At 41.1% G+C, this 16,056-nt stretch overlaps 1 protein-coding gene across 3 annotated transcripts in view; it reads right to left on the reverse strand.

The window, feature by feature from the left end:
• The window catches only part of LOC106054208 (serine-rich adhesin for platelets-like), a 160,418-nt gene that overhangs the window by 67,827 nt on the left and 76,535 nt on the right, over window positions 1-16,056 (reverse strand). For all 3 annotated transcript variants that reach the window (XM_056022811.1, XM_056022810.1, XM_056022809.1), the window contains one exon: window positions 3,385-3,480. In XM_056022811.1, coding sequence (XP_055878786.1) covers window positions 3,385-3,480 — 96 coding nt within the window. The remainder of the gene's footprint in view (window positions 1-3,384; window positions 3,481-16,056) is intronic.

Raw genomic sequence — 16,056 nt, forward strand, 5'->3', positions numbered from 1 at the left:
GATCAGCGTATGGAGGGGGAGAGGAAAGAGATGGCATAAACTGTATAGAAACTATTTAGGGAACTACCAAAACTAAATCTTTGTCATGGTAGACTTTTATCTTTGAGATGATCAGAGCCATCTCTCTCTCTCTATGCACTATCGTTTATTAAGATCTGGTTCATGCATTTAAAAAAAAATGCAGCGATATAGAAAAAGAAGAGAAAACTATGTGGAGAAATGCGGGGGGCAAGATTATGGAACATAGAGAACAACGTAATGAAACGAAAACAACTGAGAGAGAAACGAACTAGACAAGAGAAACGATGTCAAGAAAGCAATGTCGAAATATTCATGCTGCCAACTAAACAATAAACATTGCAAAAAGCAGAAGCGCTTAGATCTTTGATTCTGTTGTGAGGAGAGTTCCACAATCTCTACACCGGATACACCGTAGGCTCCGTTTATGAAATTGCTATGGCTTTAATACACGGTAGTATTTTCATCGTGGATCTGGAGCAGCGCATACATGTCAATCTAAATGAGTGCTGTGAACCGGACAATAGAGAGCAAGAAAGATAACTTGCGTTAGAACATATCACAAGAAGTCATAAGAAGTCAGTCGTAGACATTTGAAAGATTGATATTGACAGTGTGGATGAGATTGATGATTTTTTGATTTTTGATTTGAGGCACATCGGCACAATTTAGGCCATATTGTGCCTGCAGTCCCCTAATGATCCCTCTCTCTCTAAACAACAAGGGCCAGATTCTATACAGTCATATCATTAAAGTCTATTCACACTTAAAATAGTTAAGGTAGTAAAAATTTAAATATTTGGTAAAAATCTAATGGATGAGATTGATATTAACAGTGTGGGTGAGATTGATATAGACAGTGTGGGTGAGATTGATATAGACAGTGTGGATGAGATTGATATTGACAGTGTGGGTGAGATTGATATAGACAGTGTGGGTGAGATTGATATAGACAGTGTGGATGAGATTGATACTGACAGTGTGGATGAGATTGATATTGACAGTGTGGATGAGATTGATACTGACAGTGTGGATGAGATTGATATTGACAGTATGGACGAGATAGATATTGACAATATGGATGAGATTGATATTGACAGCGTGGATAAAGTCACTGAGTACACATACAACTTTTCACGCTAAGAAATCGCTTATAAATTATGCATTTAGGTCATGAATAGTCACAGACAATAGTAACAGAAGATCTCTTCTGTATTTAAAGTTACGTTGAACACCTAAAAGCTTTGTTTACAAAATCGTGAGATGCCCCCCCCCCCCCATTTTTCCCCTCTGTTTTTTAAGGTAACAAACTAAACGAATGCATAAAGCACACTTTTATTCCGTGACCCGTCAGCACGCCACCCCCCTGCCCTCTCCTAGCAGAGGAGAGAGAGAGAGAGAGAGAGAGAGAGAGAAAGATAATGAGACAGCAAGCCTGGGCCTAATTTGTTCGCCACTCTAGGATTCAATTGGGAAAATTGAAAATAAGGCAGCATGGGAAACGCCAATATCGACAACTCCCGTCAGGACTTGGGTGTCAGCGGGTTTTATCTTTCCCTTGGCACGGCTCTGCGCACCATGGAGTGTCAAAGTCTAAATTTAGATTTTTGGTGTCATGCTCAGTGTGTGTGTGTTCTTCGCTTCCGGTAATATGGCAGGAAAATGGAAGAAATGGACATGGACTTGTGGGACGAACAAAAGGCCCGAATGTCGATGGACATTTTTTTTTTAAGAAGACGATCGAAATGGAAAAATGTTGCATTTCAAAATAGATATAAAGGTAGCACTTCAATAGATATAAAGGTAGCACTTCAAAATAGATATAAAGGTAGCACTTCAAAATGGATATAAAGGTAGCACTTCAAAATAGATATACAGGTAGCACCCCAAATAGATATAAAGGAAGAATTTCAAAATAAATATAAAGGTAGCACTCCAAATAGATATAAAGGAAGCACTTCAAAATAGATATAAAGGTAGAACTTCAAAATATATATAAAGGTAGCAGTTCATAATAGATATAAAGGTAGCACTCCAAATAGATATAAAGGTAGCACTTCAAAATAGATATAAAGGTAGCACTTACAAATAGATATAAAGGTAGCACTTCCAAATAGATATAAATGTAGCACTTACAAATAGATATAAAGGTAGCACTTACAAATAGATATAAAGGTAGCACTTCCAAATAGATATAAATCTAGCACTTACAAATAGATATAAATGTAGCACTTCAAAATAGATATAAAGGTACCACTCTTAATAGATATAAAGGTAGCACTCCAAATAGATATAAAGGTAGCACTCCAAATAGATATAAAGGTAGCACTCCAAATAGATATAAAGGTAGCACTTCAAAATAGATATAAATGTAGCACTTCAAAATGGGTAGCAAAGCAAATGGGGTAGAAATATGGTCGATCACTTCTTATCTTATACAATTGCAGACGTCCCTTCAAAAGAGAAGATAATTACAGCCCTACGCGTATCTATACGTGTCAATCTAGTTGTACATGTTAATTACAGACTTGACTCTAAGTACAATTTAATTGCATAGGACGGGTAGACAGAGGACACTATATTTTTCTGCGGGGATTGGGGGGGGGGCGTTGACGAAACATATTTGAGTCCAGCCGAGACCAATCGCTCGTTGCCACGTCACAGGTCTAAACAGCGTGGGCAACGAGCAAATTGTCTAAACAGCCCACAGTTGCGACGCTGCGGGTCAGTGTCAGGCCTTCTATGTCGACTGGTCCTGGTCTTGGTCTTGCTGGTGAATTCAAAGCGAAAGTCTCTGAAAGACCTTGATGACGCACCAAGGTCATTATGGAGGAGCAAGTCTGGTGCTAATTATAGAAACATGTCGGGTGTCACGGGGGCTGGCTGGTCAGCTGAGATTTATTTACAAGTTCTTGTAAGAATACATTGTGATGACCTGACCGGACTAAGTCAGCTATTTAGAGATACTGGACAAGGTCAACGAGAGACTGTGCCACCGTGGGATGGACATAGTTCAGTGAACAAACAATCTTTAGTATTTCTCCACTAGCTACCATGCATGTGACTGTGAAAATACCAAGATCTAAGCGGAATTCTATTCATAGCTTAGTGGGAAGCGTAGTCGAGAGGCCAAGTACGCTTGAACTTGGCTGGGCTTGGCTCGAGGTTCGACACCCGACTCGAGTTGAATTTAATGAGTGCCTAATGGCAGCCCGGAAAAACCTTCTCCCAGATAACCCCTACTCCCCCCTTCCCCCCAACTGGTCCACAAATGAGATTGGACCATAGCGCTACTATAAGCATGAAAGTAGCGCTATATAAAAGCTATAACCATTATTAGCTCCCAAGTCACGTGATTCTACTCACCATTCAACGGTATGGCTTGGTCCAGACTACAGGCCAATGGATGCAGTTCATGGGGCTCAGAACACGTGATAGCATCTTCGCTGGACTGATTTGTGTCTGAAATGTATAAATAAAGATACGTTACAATGTAGGCATACAATTATAGCATCCATTTGTGAATGCTGCCATGGCGACGAGACTTTCGACGCATTCAACCAGAAAAATACATGTGGTGGCTGAGAGATAAAGATCCTGGCTTCCGAACCGAAGGGCCTCGGGTTCTAATGTCGGTTAAGACTGGAATTTAAAAAAATTTTCGGGCATTTTTAGGACGCCTGAGTCCAGGCAACACTATAGGGTACCTGACAGCGAAGTAAAGAGAAAGTAAAGGCGGTTGGACGTTGTGCTAGCCACAGGACACCCTAGTTAACCATCGGCCATAGAGCCCGATCTTTACATCATCTGCATTAGAGATCGCAAGGTTTGAAAGTGGTACTTGAGTGTTGTTGTTTGTTAGTGAATGCCGCCATGAAAACGACACCAAACTGCTAATTCAGTGCTAATCCAACTTATCCCCCTCTGTATGCGTATCTTATCTTATATGATACAGACGTTACTTCAAAAAAAAAGAAGATGATTACGTCCTACGCGTCATGCATTTGGTCATGCATATTAACCAATGACCTAAACTCCGCCAAGTCACTGGTTTTCCTGGCCAGCTCAGGCAACCCATTCCATGCTCTAATAGCACTAGGGAAGAAGGAGCATTTGTACAAATTTGTCCTAGTATATGGAACGAGGAATGCGCCCTCACCGTTGTGTCTTTCAGAGTATTTTATTAAATTTTGTTTTTTATATTTGAAGATTATGGTTCAGTGTTAACTGTCAATTTACTTTTAAGTATTCTATCCTGAAGGCTTTCTAAATTTAGTATTACTAATTGACCTAACAAATTAGAATAAAGTTTGAAGTTTTCTTTTTCAAACTAAGATTGACATTTATTGATAAATATTTACAGACCTAGATAAAGTATTTTAAAAAAAATCATAGGAAGTCGAATGAGTTTTAAAATATCTCCAACCCCCCTTCGAATCTGAGGTTCTCACCATACAATATTCTCATGCGGCGTTACGAAGTGTGTGCCTGTGTGTTTCTATGGTGACGGTGGGAAGCGATTGGTTGTTAATGATGCAAGCTAAACGACAATGTCGTCAGCGGTCTTAAATAGGGGAGACGACTCCAGAACGCGAAACTGAAAAGACGTGTTATTGTAGTGAACTAGATTTCGTTAATAATACCATTTAATATTATTACTAAAGTCTGCTACATTTACATATCATTTGATCTCACCTTTAAATGTGTCTATATTGTAATAACATTTACATATAATGCCGTTTACAAAGAAGCTATTCAAGTCCTTTCAAACTTTTATAAGATAAGATATCATACAGCGGTTTTGTTGACTACCAGTAGTTTGGTGCTACAAGCCAACGACCGTCCACAATATTCTATATATATATAATTCTGTTCTTCCCTCAACAGGTCAAACGAGCAGTAAGGAGTAAAAGAAAGATCACTCTGCGGATAGTCCACAAGAAAACAAAAGGGGGGGGGGGAGAGAACACGTAGTCACAATATAGCAGGACCGTTGCAATATCACTCTTTTTTTTTTTTTATTTCTACCTCACGTTAAAAAAAGGGAGGGGGAGGGGGGAAGTAATCTACTCTGTAGTAACTATCGAAGCGACAGAGCACGCTCAAGAGTTTGGACACAATGGAAATATCACTCTTTTATTTTTGCAACTCGGACGGAGGGAGTTATCCTAGGTAATTTAAGAGGGGGAAAAAATGACAATTTTCGTCTGTATATTTAAGGCTGGCCCTGAAAAAATAGCGACGTATGCTACGCCGCCGGTCGACTAGTAATTTTAATTCCCCTTTATTACGCGTGTATCCCAGTATAAATCCAGTTTATCATTTACAGCTGTATAAGGTAGTTAGGTTTTGATTGCCCACGCCATGCCAAGATTGATAAGAGATTAGCTTGTAACATCCTTTTGACCCTAGATCTATACAAGATTCAATAAGTACTAATTCTACAAGTGTAAGAATGTAGCTAAAAAGAGTAATCAGAGCAGCAGAATACATTAGGCGGCGGATGAATACAAGGAAACCCAATCATGACATGCTCGCTGTTTACAAAGGGATTTAACTACCGCGCAGGAGCTCTGTCCTAGCAGATCCGTGTCGTTCTCTCTCTGGATTAACGTAGCGATAACGAGGCTGTCAAAACACAGGCTGATAATGATCTCGTCAGTCGACATGAATGACAGTATATCTGACCTGACCTCCCCCCCCCTCCCCTCCCCCCCCCGATCGGGTATTTCATTCAATAAACTGAGTAGAAGTTCATATACACACAAAAGCCACATTGAATTATATTGAATGTAGTCATAAAAGGAGGTCATCAGTGTATCTACAATAGAGAAATGCCCTTAATGTCCCTACAATAGAGAAATGCCCTTTATGTCCCTACAACAGAGAAATGCCCTTTATGTCCCTACAATAGAGAAATGCCCTTTATGTCCCTACAACAGAGAAATGCCCTTTATGTCCCTACAATAGAGAAATGCCCTTTATGTCACTACAATAGAGAAATGCCCTTTATGTCCCTACAATAGAGAAATGCCCTTATGTCCCTACAATAGAGAAATGCCCTTTATGTCCCTCAGAGAACACTGCACCCCTTGGACGCAACGCTTCTAGTGGTGCCACGTTTCTCCCTCAAAAGTTACGGTCTGCGGGATTTTTCAGTACAAGCACCAAAGGTTTGGAACTCACTCCCCGTGGATCTCAAGACAGACAGACAAGCTACACTACATTCAAGAAGAACATTAAGACCTATCTGTTCAAAACTTTTAAAGATTAGTTTGTCATTTTAGCTGTTGTGATTATGTTTGCAATGTTATATCACAGCGCCTTGGGCCTACATTTTTGTTTGTTAACAGCGCAATACATTAAATTATTATTGGTCATGACTCAAAATTTATACCACGCAACAGTACGGTGAATATGGTTTCGTATAAACTACATCGTTAAGTCAGAAGTAAACCAGAAGACCCAGCCACACCACGTCTAGAGCTAGAAAGGTAAGACTGGTGTCAGGTCTGAACAAGCCAAAGTGCAGAGAATACAAACTTTATCACACTCACTTATTAACACCGCCCAGTCACACCTTTCTCCCGTCTTGTTCTCATAATGAAAGTTGAGGTCAGCTAGGATTGTCTTTCTTTAACTTAAAAAAAAAATATGTAAATTTTGTATTCATGACGACTTTTGAGTGGTCCAGTTGTTAACCATTTAGCTGCTAACCCCAAAGTCTTAGGTTCAAGTGGTGACTATGATTTATATTTTATCCTAATGAAGATACAAGGTGAATTCACTAGTTCACCATTTTCTGCTGGTGAAATATGACGCGGTTAACCATTGTAATGTACTTAGGGCCATCGGATGTAACTTGTGAAAACGCAAGACGTCGTCACCACCTGATTCTATTGTACCACCTCAAAGTTGTCTTCACCACCCGATTCTATTGTAACATCTCAAAGACGTCTTCACCACCCGATTCTATTGTACCACCTCAAAGACGTCTTCACCACCTGATTCTATTGTAACAATTCAAAGACGTCTTCACCACCTGATTCTATTGTAACATCTCAAAGTCGTCTTCACCACCTGATTCTATTGTAACAATTCAAAGACGTCTTCACCACCTGATTCTATTGTAACATCTCAAAGTCGTCTTCACCACCTGATTCTATTGTAACATCTCAAAGACGTCTTCACCACCCGATTCTATTGTAACATCTCAAAGACGTCTTCACCACCCGATTCTATTGTACCACCTCAAAGACGTCTTCACCACCTGATTCTATTGTAACAATTCAAAGACGTCTTCACCACCTGATTCTATTGTAACATCTCAAAGTCGTCTTCACCACCTGATTCTATTGTAACATCTCAAAGACGTCTTCACCACCCGATTCTATTGTAACATCTCAAAGACGTCTTCACCACCCGATTCTATTGTACCACCTCAAAGACGTCTTCACCACCTGATTCTATTGTAACATCTCAAAGTCGTCTTCACCACCTGATTCTATTGTAACATCTCAAAGACGTCTTCACCACCCGATTCTATTGTAACATCTCAAAGACGTCTTCACCACCCGATTCTATTGTACCACCTCAAAGACGTCTTCACCACCTGATTCTATTGTACCACCTCAAAGACGTCTTCACCGCCTGATTCTATTGTAACACCTAAAAGACGTCTTCACCGCCTGATTCTATTGTAACACCTAAAAGACGTCTTCACCACCTGATTCTATTGTAACAATTCAAAGACGTCTTCACCGCCTGATTCTATTGTAACACCTCAAAGACGTCTTCACCACCTGATTCTATTGTAACATCTCAAAGACGTCTTCACCACCAGATTCTATTGTAATACCCCAAAGACGTCTTCACCGCCTGATTCTATTGTAATACCCCAAAGACGTCTTCACCGCCTGATTCTATAGTAACATCTGAAAGATGCCTGCACGCTCCGTTAGGGGCACGTATATATGCTTCGTAGGGGCCCTAACAGACTTTGGGACTCTCTCAGCTTAGACCTGATCAATGATTGCTCCCAGTCAACGAATGTCAGCCGCAGGGACAAGCACGTGCGCGTGCACAGCTCTTGTTACCATGGAAACCAAATACACTTGTTGGATGGAGCGATGTTTTCACATAGCCCCCGGGAAGTCACATGAATATTTCACACAGGCAACGTGTTGCATTTAGTTGGGTTTTTGTTTGTTTGTTTGTTTTTTAATATTATGAAAGCTAATTGTATGCCATTTAGGACATTGTGAGCCAAAAAGCTGTGGGCTATACATTTTGGAAAACTAGTTGTGAGCCAAACATTACGAGAGCTTGCTACGGACCATAATTTAGAAAGCTAGTTAAGGGACCAACATTTAGAAGCCTAGTTGAGGGCCATACATGACATTTACCAAAAAAAACAACAACAAAAAACATGTGAAAACTTACAAACTTGACCCAAAAAAACACACAGAACAAAAGCAACTATTTTATTTGAAAACGAGACTGCAGCAATGCTTCAAGTTGATATTAATCAGGGCCATTCCCACACCTTAGTCTTGGTCGCGTTGTAACTGACCAGTTCACGGAGACTTGATCTAGAGCTAATCCTCTGAAGTCATGACATTGTTCTAGAAATGAGACTCTAGTGTAAAAAAAAGCTTGACCCAGAAATGTTTGGGAGAATGTTGAAAGCGAGACACCCCCATGAATGGCTCTCTTTGGAGAGCACATTTCGTAAACGAACAGACCAGAAACGACTGGCCCGGAAACAGACAACATTTAAGCTAAATAAAAAGAAGGAACGCTTAACTTTACAAAAAAAAAAGAAAACAAAACAAAATATAATTAAGTTCGATAACTCCATCGAGTTTTTTACCCCCTCTCCAATTAAATCGTGTTCCAGCGAAACTAAAATATAAAGATCTAGTTCAGTGTTACCCAAACTTTGTTCCTAATGGAACACTTCGCACATTCTGAGTATTTAGAGGAACACTTGGCTCATTTTTTTTAGAGAGATTGAATTCACGTGGTGGATTACTAGTTCATTATTCCAGTAGTTCTCTGAACACCTATCTAGACCTCGCGGAACACTAGAGGGTTCCGCGCAACACAGTTTGAGAAACACTGCTCTGGAGTCGTCGTATAGCTGAAATTACTGAGACAGTATTAGAACCGTTGATAAATACGAAGAACACTCTCGTTCGTTTTCAACTTTCTATCATTTAATTAACGCGAGGAAATTGCCTCGTAGTGTCTGGGTACACAAAGAGACGCTAGCTGCTATAATTTTAGAACCACGACTCTATTAGCAGGCTAAATAGAACTTAACTTTTTTTTTTTTTATTAATGTCTTTTTTTTTTTCAAGTGGGGGAAGGGGGGGAAAGTCGAATATGGGAGTGAGAGAAAGAGAAAATAATAAGATAAGAGAAAGTGAAATAATTACAGGGTGATCTATGTGTGCTTCGTGAGATGAAATACGAGAAGAAAGAGAGAGAGAGAGAGAGAGAGAGAGAGTGGGAGGGATTACTATTCAATCTGTGTGCCATGAAAGAGGAGAGAGCCAAGTAGAAAAACAGAGAGAGAGAGAGAGAGAGAGAGATGGCGCAAGAGAAAATAACAAAAGAGAAAGAAGCATAGCAAAAGAGAGAAAGAGATAGCGAAAGAGAAAGTATAAGAGAGACAGGCTCAGAGAGATAGAGAGACAGACTCAGAAAGAGAGAGAGAGACAGACTCAGAAAAAAAAAGACAGAGAGGCAGACACAGAAAGAGAGAGAGAGAGACAGACAGACTCATATAGAGAAAGACAGAGAGACAGACTCAGAAAGAGAGAGAGAGATAGACTCAGAAAGAGAAAGACAGTGAGACAGACTCAGAAAGAGAGATAGAGAGAGAGAGACAGACTCAGAAAGAGAGAGAGAGAGAGACAGACTCAGAAAGAGAGAGAGACATACTCAGAAAGAGAAAGACATAGAGACAGACTCAGAAGAAAAAAAAAGAGAGAGAGAGAGAGAGAGCGGTCTGTCCATTACATAACTGGGGCATACTCCTGGATGACATCGCTCACAGAGTAACCTGCACGCTAGTATTCCGACAATAAATTCATCTCTATTACAGTCATAACCCCCCACCCCCACCCCTCCCATGAGAGGAGGACAGACCACCAGACAGAATGGACCAGATGCAATGAAATAGATTGTCGTCACACAGGCCAAGCTTCATTTATTGCATTCCAGTGTTGACCCAACGGCTTCGTGTTTTCAATGCATTTATTTCAAGCTTGACCTAGAAGCAGTTGTTTACTTGGAGATGAACTCAGACGACACGCTGGTTAGATTAATTGCCAAGTTGGAAAGTACGAGCAACTAACCATTAACCTTTTGTAACAACTATATAACCACTTTAGAAAGTATCAAGTTGCTACTTCACATTTATATATTTCCAGCTACGCTGCTACCCTACTCACTATAGCGTCTCTATGTAGTGTGTTTATGATGTCCGATATGTTACATTGGAAGATATACAGTTCAAAATATAGCTATAGAAGAGAGCACCTGGTGGCAGTCAGCTTCAGAACGAGACAGCTGGATGTCACTTACAAAGGCAGACAGATACACATTTGAGACCATAAAAATAATCCGCTTCCGAGGACAGACGCAGACGGCGGAAAGAAAATGACAATGGTTATGCCTGCGCAAGATGTGGCAAAATATGTAGGCCGCAGCTGGGGCTGCATAGCCATGGGGAAATAGTGCATTCCTCAATCTTCAGACTCGAAGACAAACCTTGAATATACTGTTTGTCTATGACCTATTTCAGTCGTGAAACACGCAGCAGTTACCCCATCTTCAAGCAGCTGATGCTTCCAATGGAACGGCAAGTGCTGATACAGTTTGGCGACTAGACCGGTAAGCTTCGGACAGGAGAGGCTCGTTACGCTTGGCTGGCTACCCACATAGGAGAAGGGAAACTCTGAATTCAAACTTCTGCTGCATTGCAGCTATAGATCTACTTAAACATGGGAAAGACTTCGGGAGTCAAACTTGAGGAGCCGGGGACCCTAGATTTCAGAACACAGTGCCACAGCCTGTCAGAGTTGGCGACGCCGCTGATTGTTTATCTAATACTGTATATGCCAAACGGTTATTTGTTTTGGATGGTTGGTTGAGACGGGGGCTGGTTGGGACATGTGACCAACCGCTGACCTCTGGGTGGCAAAAGTGCCTGCCTTATGAACACCTTTTTTTGTTTGGGGGAGAGGGTCAGGGTGGTCTAGTGGTTTGTTTGTTTGGTACTTCGTTGCTGCAAGGTGAGTTGTTGAGTCGGAGGGTCAATAGTTCGTGTCCATCCCTTATTTCACTGTAATTCACGATTTTTTTAAAATTTCATCCGTAGTACTGTCGCAATATATTAATGTGTATGCATCAATCATTGTATCGGCATTTAGCGTCACGTTTGTATTAGCTATTTGTATCGGGCAAGAAAAAAAAAATATCATTCCGACTGTCACGTGATGAAAAGATATTTAAAAAACAAAACCGAAAAAAAAAATGCGGAATTCCTGGTCTTACGTTATCTTTCGGTCTCTACAGAACCTGGGTGCAAACAAGTGCAGTAGGTAACATAGTGCTCGACGTTAGAGGTGACAGAACGTAGAATCGTAGAACCCGACGATCCACCTTTGATTGGGTCTTCCTTTCAAGCAGGAATATCTTGTGTTGCACGCTCTAAAAGTTGGATGACTGAATGATATCCTCGCACAAAAAATGCGCGTGTGTGTGCGCGCGCGCGTGTGTGTGCGCGCGCGCGTGTGTGTGTGTGTGTGTTTGAGATCAAGGGGAGAACATAAAATGTGCATCCTGTATCAAACTGGAGTCGCGGTGGCTGAGCGGTAAAGCGCTTGGCTTCTGAACCGGGGGTCCCGGGTTCGAATCCTGGTGAAGACTGGGATTTTTATTTCGGGATCCTTGGGCGCCTCTGAGTCTAATGGGTACCTGACATTAGTTGGGGAAAAGTAAATGCAGTATGTCGTTGTGCTGGCCACACGACACCCTCGTTAACAGTAGGCCACAGAATCAGATGACCTTTACATCATCTGCCCTATAGACCACGAGGTCTGAAAGGGGAACTTTACTTTTTTTTTTTATCAAACTAAACATAACCCTTCATGCCAGGTATCCGAAATACGCAGACCAAAGCGGTCCGCCGAGATTCAACATAAACAAAATATCTGACACTGTCTTCTAAGAAACTGAAATCGATTTCTCCCTGGTCCTTTTTGTGAGTCTGTAATATCTGATATTGCTTTCTACAAAAAAAAAAAAACGGAATCGATTTCGTCCTGGTCCTACGTGGAAGTCTCACAGTATCAGTAATAAGATCAGAACATAACTACACTAATCTAGAGGAGAAGGCATTAACCAGATGCATGCGTGGCAGGAAATGGGTAGGATGGGGGAAAATCAGTAAGATCTCACAGCTGGGCTGTCGTCTGCTCAATGCACCGCTACTGGTGCGCACCAATGGAGACACAGAGTGGCTGAGATTCTAGCTGCGAACTTCAGTTTGAATGTCTGGCTTCAGACAAGTGTTTTCATCGAATGCAGAGACATACAGATCTGTATATAGGTCTGTGATCGAATGTCTAGCATACGTACGCTATTCGATTTTTTTTTTTTTTGGGGGGGGGAGGAGGGCTACAGATCTAACATGCAAAATATTTTTGAAAAATACTTTTATTTTTCATTATAAAAGTGAAAGCACCACGCAATCACTGCAATATCTCTCAATAATTCAAGGTCTTATCCCCCTTTTTCTATATAAACAAAACTAATTAATTAACACAAATTGGATTATCTGGTTCTCAGGACAGCACTTATAAAGCTCAACAATACATATAGAACTAGAAGGAAATGAGAAGGCTGACACACTCGCTATTGGTGGGAGAACTAACTCACACAAAAACCATTGCACTCTATCCAGAAGAAATGGAGAAACTAATAGTAAATAAAATAAACGAGAAATGGTCACGCTCTCATCCAAATCACAAGAAAGATGATGCCTAGTATAACAAAATCAACGTCTAATCTTTCGACTCAGGACCGGACACAACAGAATGCGACAACATATGTACCGGCATCTCAAAATTGGAACCAGTGAAATCTGCCTATGTGGAGTGTCACCAGAAAATGCTGAAAATGTCATTCAAAACTGCTCTCTTTTACCATGAGGCCCTTACAAGACACTGGCCCGAAAACACCCCCAATAGAAAGAAAACTATATGGAGAGCTCCCTGATTTGAAAACCACTGCGCAGTTCATCTCATGTATTGGTCGAGTCATTTGAACACTCCAACATGACAATGAGAACGAAGAAGGAGAAGGGTTAATTGTCTTTTTTTAAATTGATTCCTGTAATGTCCTCGACTATAAATAGTTTCAAACTTCAGCTTGATCCGAGAATGCAAAGTGGAAAAAAAAAAACGAGTAAAAAAATCCACCCAGACAGACAAACGGAGTTATTTAAAATAAGATTTGTGGAAATGTAGTGACCTTATCAAAAGTTCGTCAAACTAATAAGAAGACAAAAGTATATTAACCCTTAAAATGGGAGAGCTGTTTCATAATGAGAGCATACAAAATGGAATTACAATTCTCTGATGTTTCGAGGCTAAGCTACCACGCGCGCGTTAAGGGTTAAACTAAATCTTAATGAAATATGGAATATTAGCAGGGCGGGTGGGGAATATTACAAATGTCTATATCTCCCCCCCGGGGGGGGGGGAAAGCGATTTATTCAAAGAAAATCATTAAAATTAAGGCTATGCACCTAGAGAACACAATACAATATTTCGTCATGTGTGTGCGTGCGTGTGACGGAGGTCATAAGTTAATTTCGGGGAATGAACAGCACGCTCTGTTGACTTAACAGGGAGACTCCAATGTTTGTACTTTACTAGGTCAGCTCGACCTGCTCCTAGACAAATGCCATGGGAGGCTGTCATCCAGGCACACACACACACACACATCACCGTCGCCAGGTAGCCAACAACAACAACAAAAAGTGACACTGGTCAGTCAAGCTCAGCTTAACACGGTGTTTTTTTTTTTTTTTTTTTTGTTTAAACAACAACTTGAACAGATTGAATGTGGTCTGTTAAGCCCATGACTGCCTCCTAGAGTTTCACAGATAACTTTCCCTTAGTTTTTTGGGCTTATTGCTTAACATTCCCTTTAGCATTAAGCCCATGGCTGCGTCACTGATTTAAATATAATGTTTCTTTGTGCTTTGTTAAGTCCATGGCTGCGTCACTGATTTAAATATAATGTTTCTTTGTGCTTTGTTAAGTCCATGGCTGCGTCACTGATTTAAATATAATGTTTCTTTGTGCTTTGTTAAGTCCATGGCTGCGTCACTGATTTAAATATAATGTTTCTTTGTGCTTTGTTAAGTCCATGGCTGCGTCACTGATTTAAATATAATGTTTCTTTGTGCTTTGTTAAGTCCATGGCTGCGTCACTGATTTAAATATAATGTTTCTTTGTGCTTTGTTAAGTCCAGGACTGCGTTACTGATTAAAATATAATGTTCCTTTGTGATTGGTCAAGTCCATGACTGTGTCGTAGTGTTTAGAATTACTTTAAAAAAAAAAATTATAACACAGCGTCGCACATGCCTACTCGGAGCGCTCTGATCTAATGTCTTTTGTGGACTTGGGGGGGGGGGGGGGGGTATCTGGGAGAAGGTGTCAGTGCTGCCTATAGGCCCTAGGCAAACACAATTCTACTCTAATCGGGATTCGAACTCAAGCCCCCTTAGTAGACAACCAAAGCGGTTTACGCCCCTCCGCCCACATCCCACAGCGCAGTTGTGCAAACAGTCGCTTTGTGTACAAATACTTGTCCTGTGGTCTCATTTCAAGCCCCATAACTGCGTCGTAGTATTAGATGCGAGAACACAGCGGGATGGAACGGCGTGGGGAAGTGAAGAATTACATGTGTCTACGTCACGTGACACTAATTACTATCATGGAGGTCATTTATCAATGAAGACGATGCGACCTCCGCCCTTGAGTAAAGTTGTACACAGCCATTCTTCATTTGTAACAAAACCCTACGCGCAGGACGTAATGGTTCACTGACCGCCTGGTAGAAGGTCACCAAACTCTAGCCAACTGAAACGAGAACTAATGAGTTCACTATTTACTTTCCTCCTTCTTAATATCTTACTATTATATACATATATATCACACAGTGGGCTTGGAGGTAACATTGGAATAACTGTCTCAAAATGCGCGTAGCTCAAACCTCACAAGAAAACGTCCAGATGTGCATATAAAAGTACAAGCGAACAAACATTGCAGGGCAAGCTATCACCCTGGAAACGTCTAGACATTAATAAGTCCCCCCTCCAGGATGTTGTCGCCTGGTCTACAAGAAAGTTGCAACTATATAGCAACTATCAAGTCCGCATTTTTTGTTTTAGTCCAATCAACAAAAATACTAACAAGCTGCTTCTTTTAAAAGTAGATCTTGCTCTGTTTCCACCATCAGTCGTAACTCTGAACAGTTCCTTAAGAGCCAGTTAGAGGCTGCCTGGTCGTGAGGTATGCGCGCTGGACTGTCGTTCAGTCGTCTCGATGGTCCGGGGTTCAAAACCTGTGCTAGACCAAAACACTGGACCGCGAGGTCTTCATCAGCTAGAAACAAGACAACTACCAAGCATCCTGTATTTTTATTTTGGTCCATCAGGGTCTTCTCTTGGAATGCCTATTGTACATTTTTTCTATACACCTGTTCACCCCTGCAGCGGTAAATTCGACTACTACAGCTTGGGAAAGAATCCTGCTGAAAGCTACCGAGAAAACCGGAAGTGAAGAAGCTTCTCTGGTTCTTCTTCTTCTTTGTGTTTGTTTGTAAAATGTTTGACATGTTTCGGATGTTCCTTCAGAGTTGAAGATGGTTTACTTCCTAGTCCACATCCCGCAGGACGGCGGGGGATGGGAGCGGGCAGGGTTTGAACCCTCGACCATCGATAAATCCGAA

This window comes from Biomphalaria glabrata, chromosome 3, assembly GCF_947242115.1.
Source record: "Biomphalaria glabrata chromosome 3, xgBioGlab47.1, whole genome shotgun sequence".
Lineage (NCBI taxonomy): Eukaryota > Metazoa > Mollusca > Gastropoda > Planorbidae > Biomphalaria > Biomphalaria glabrata.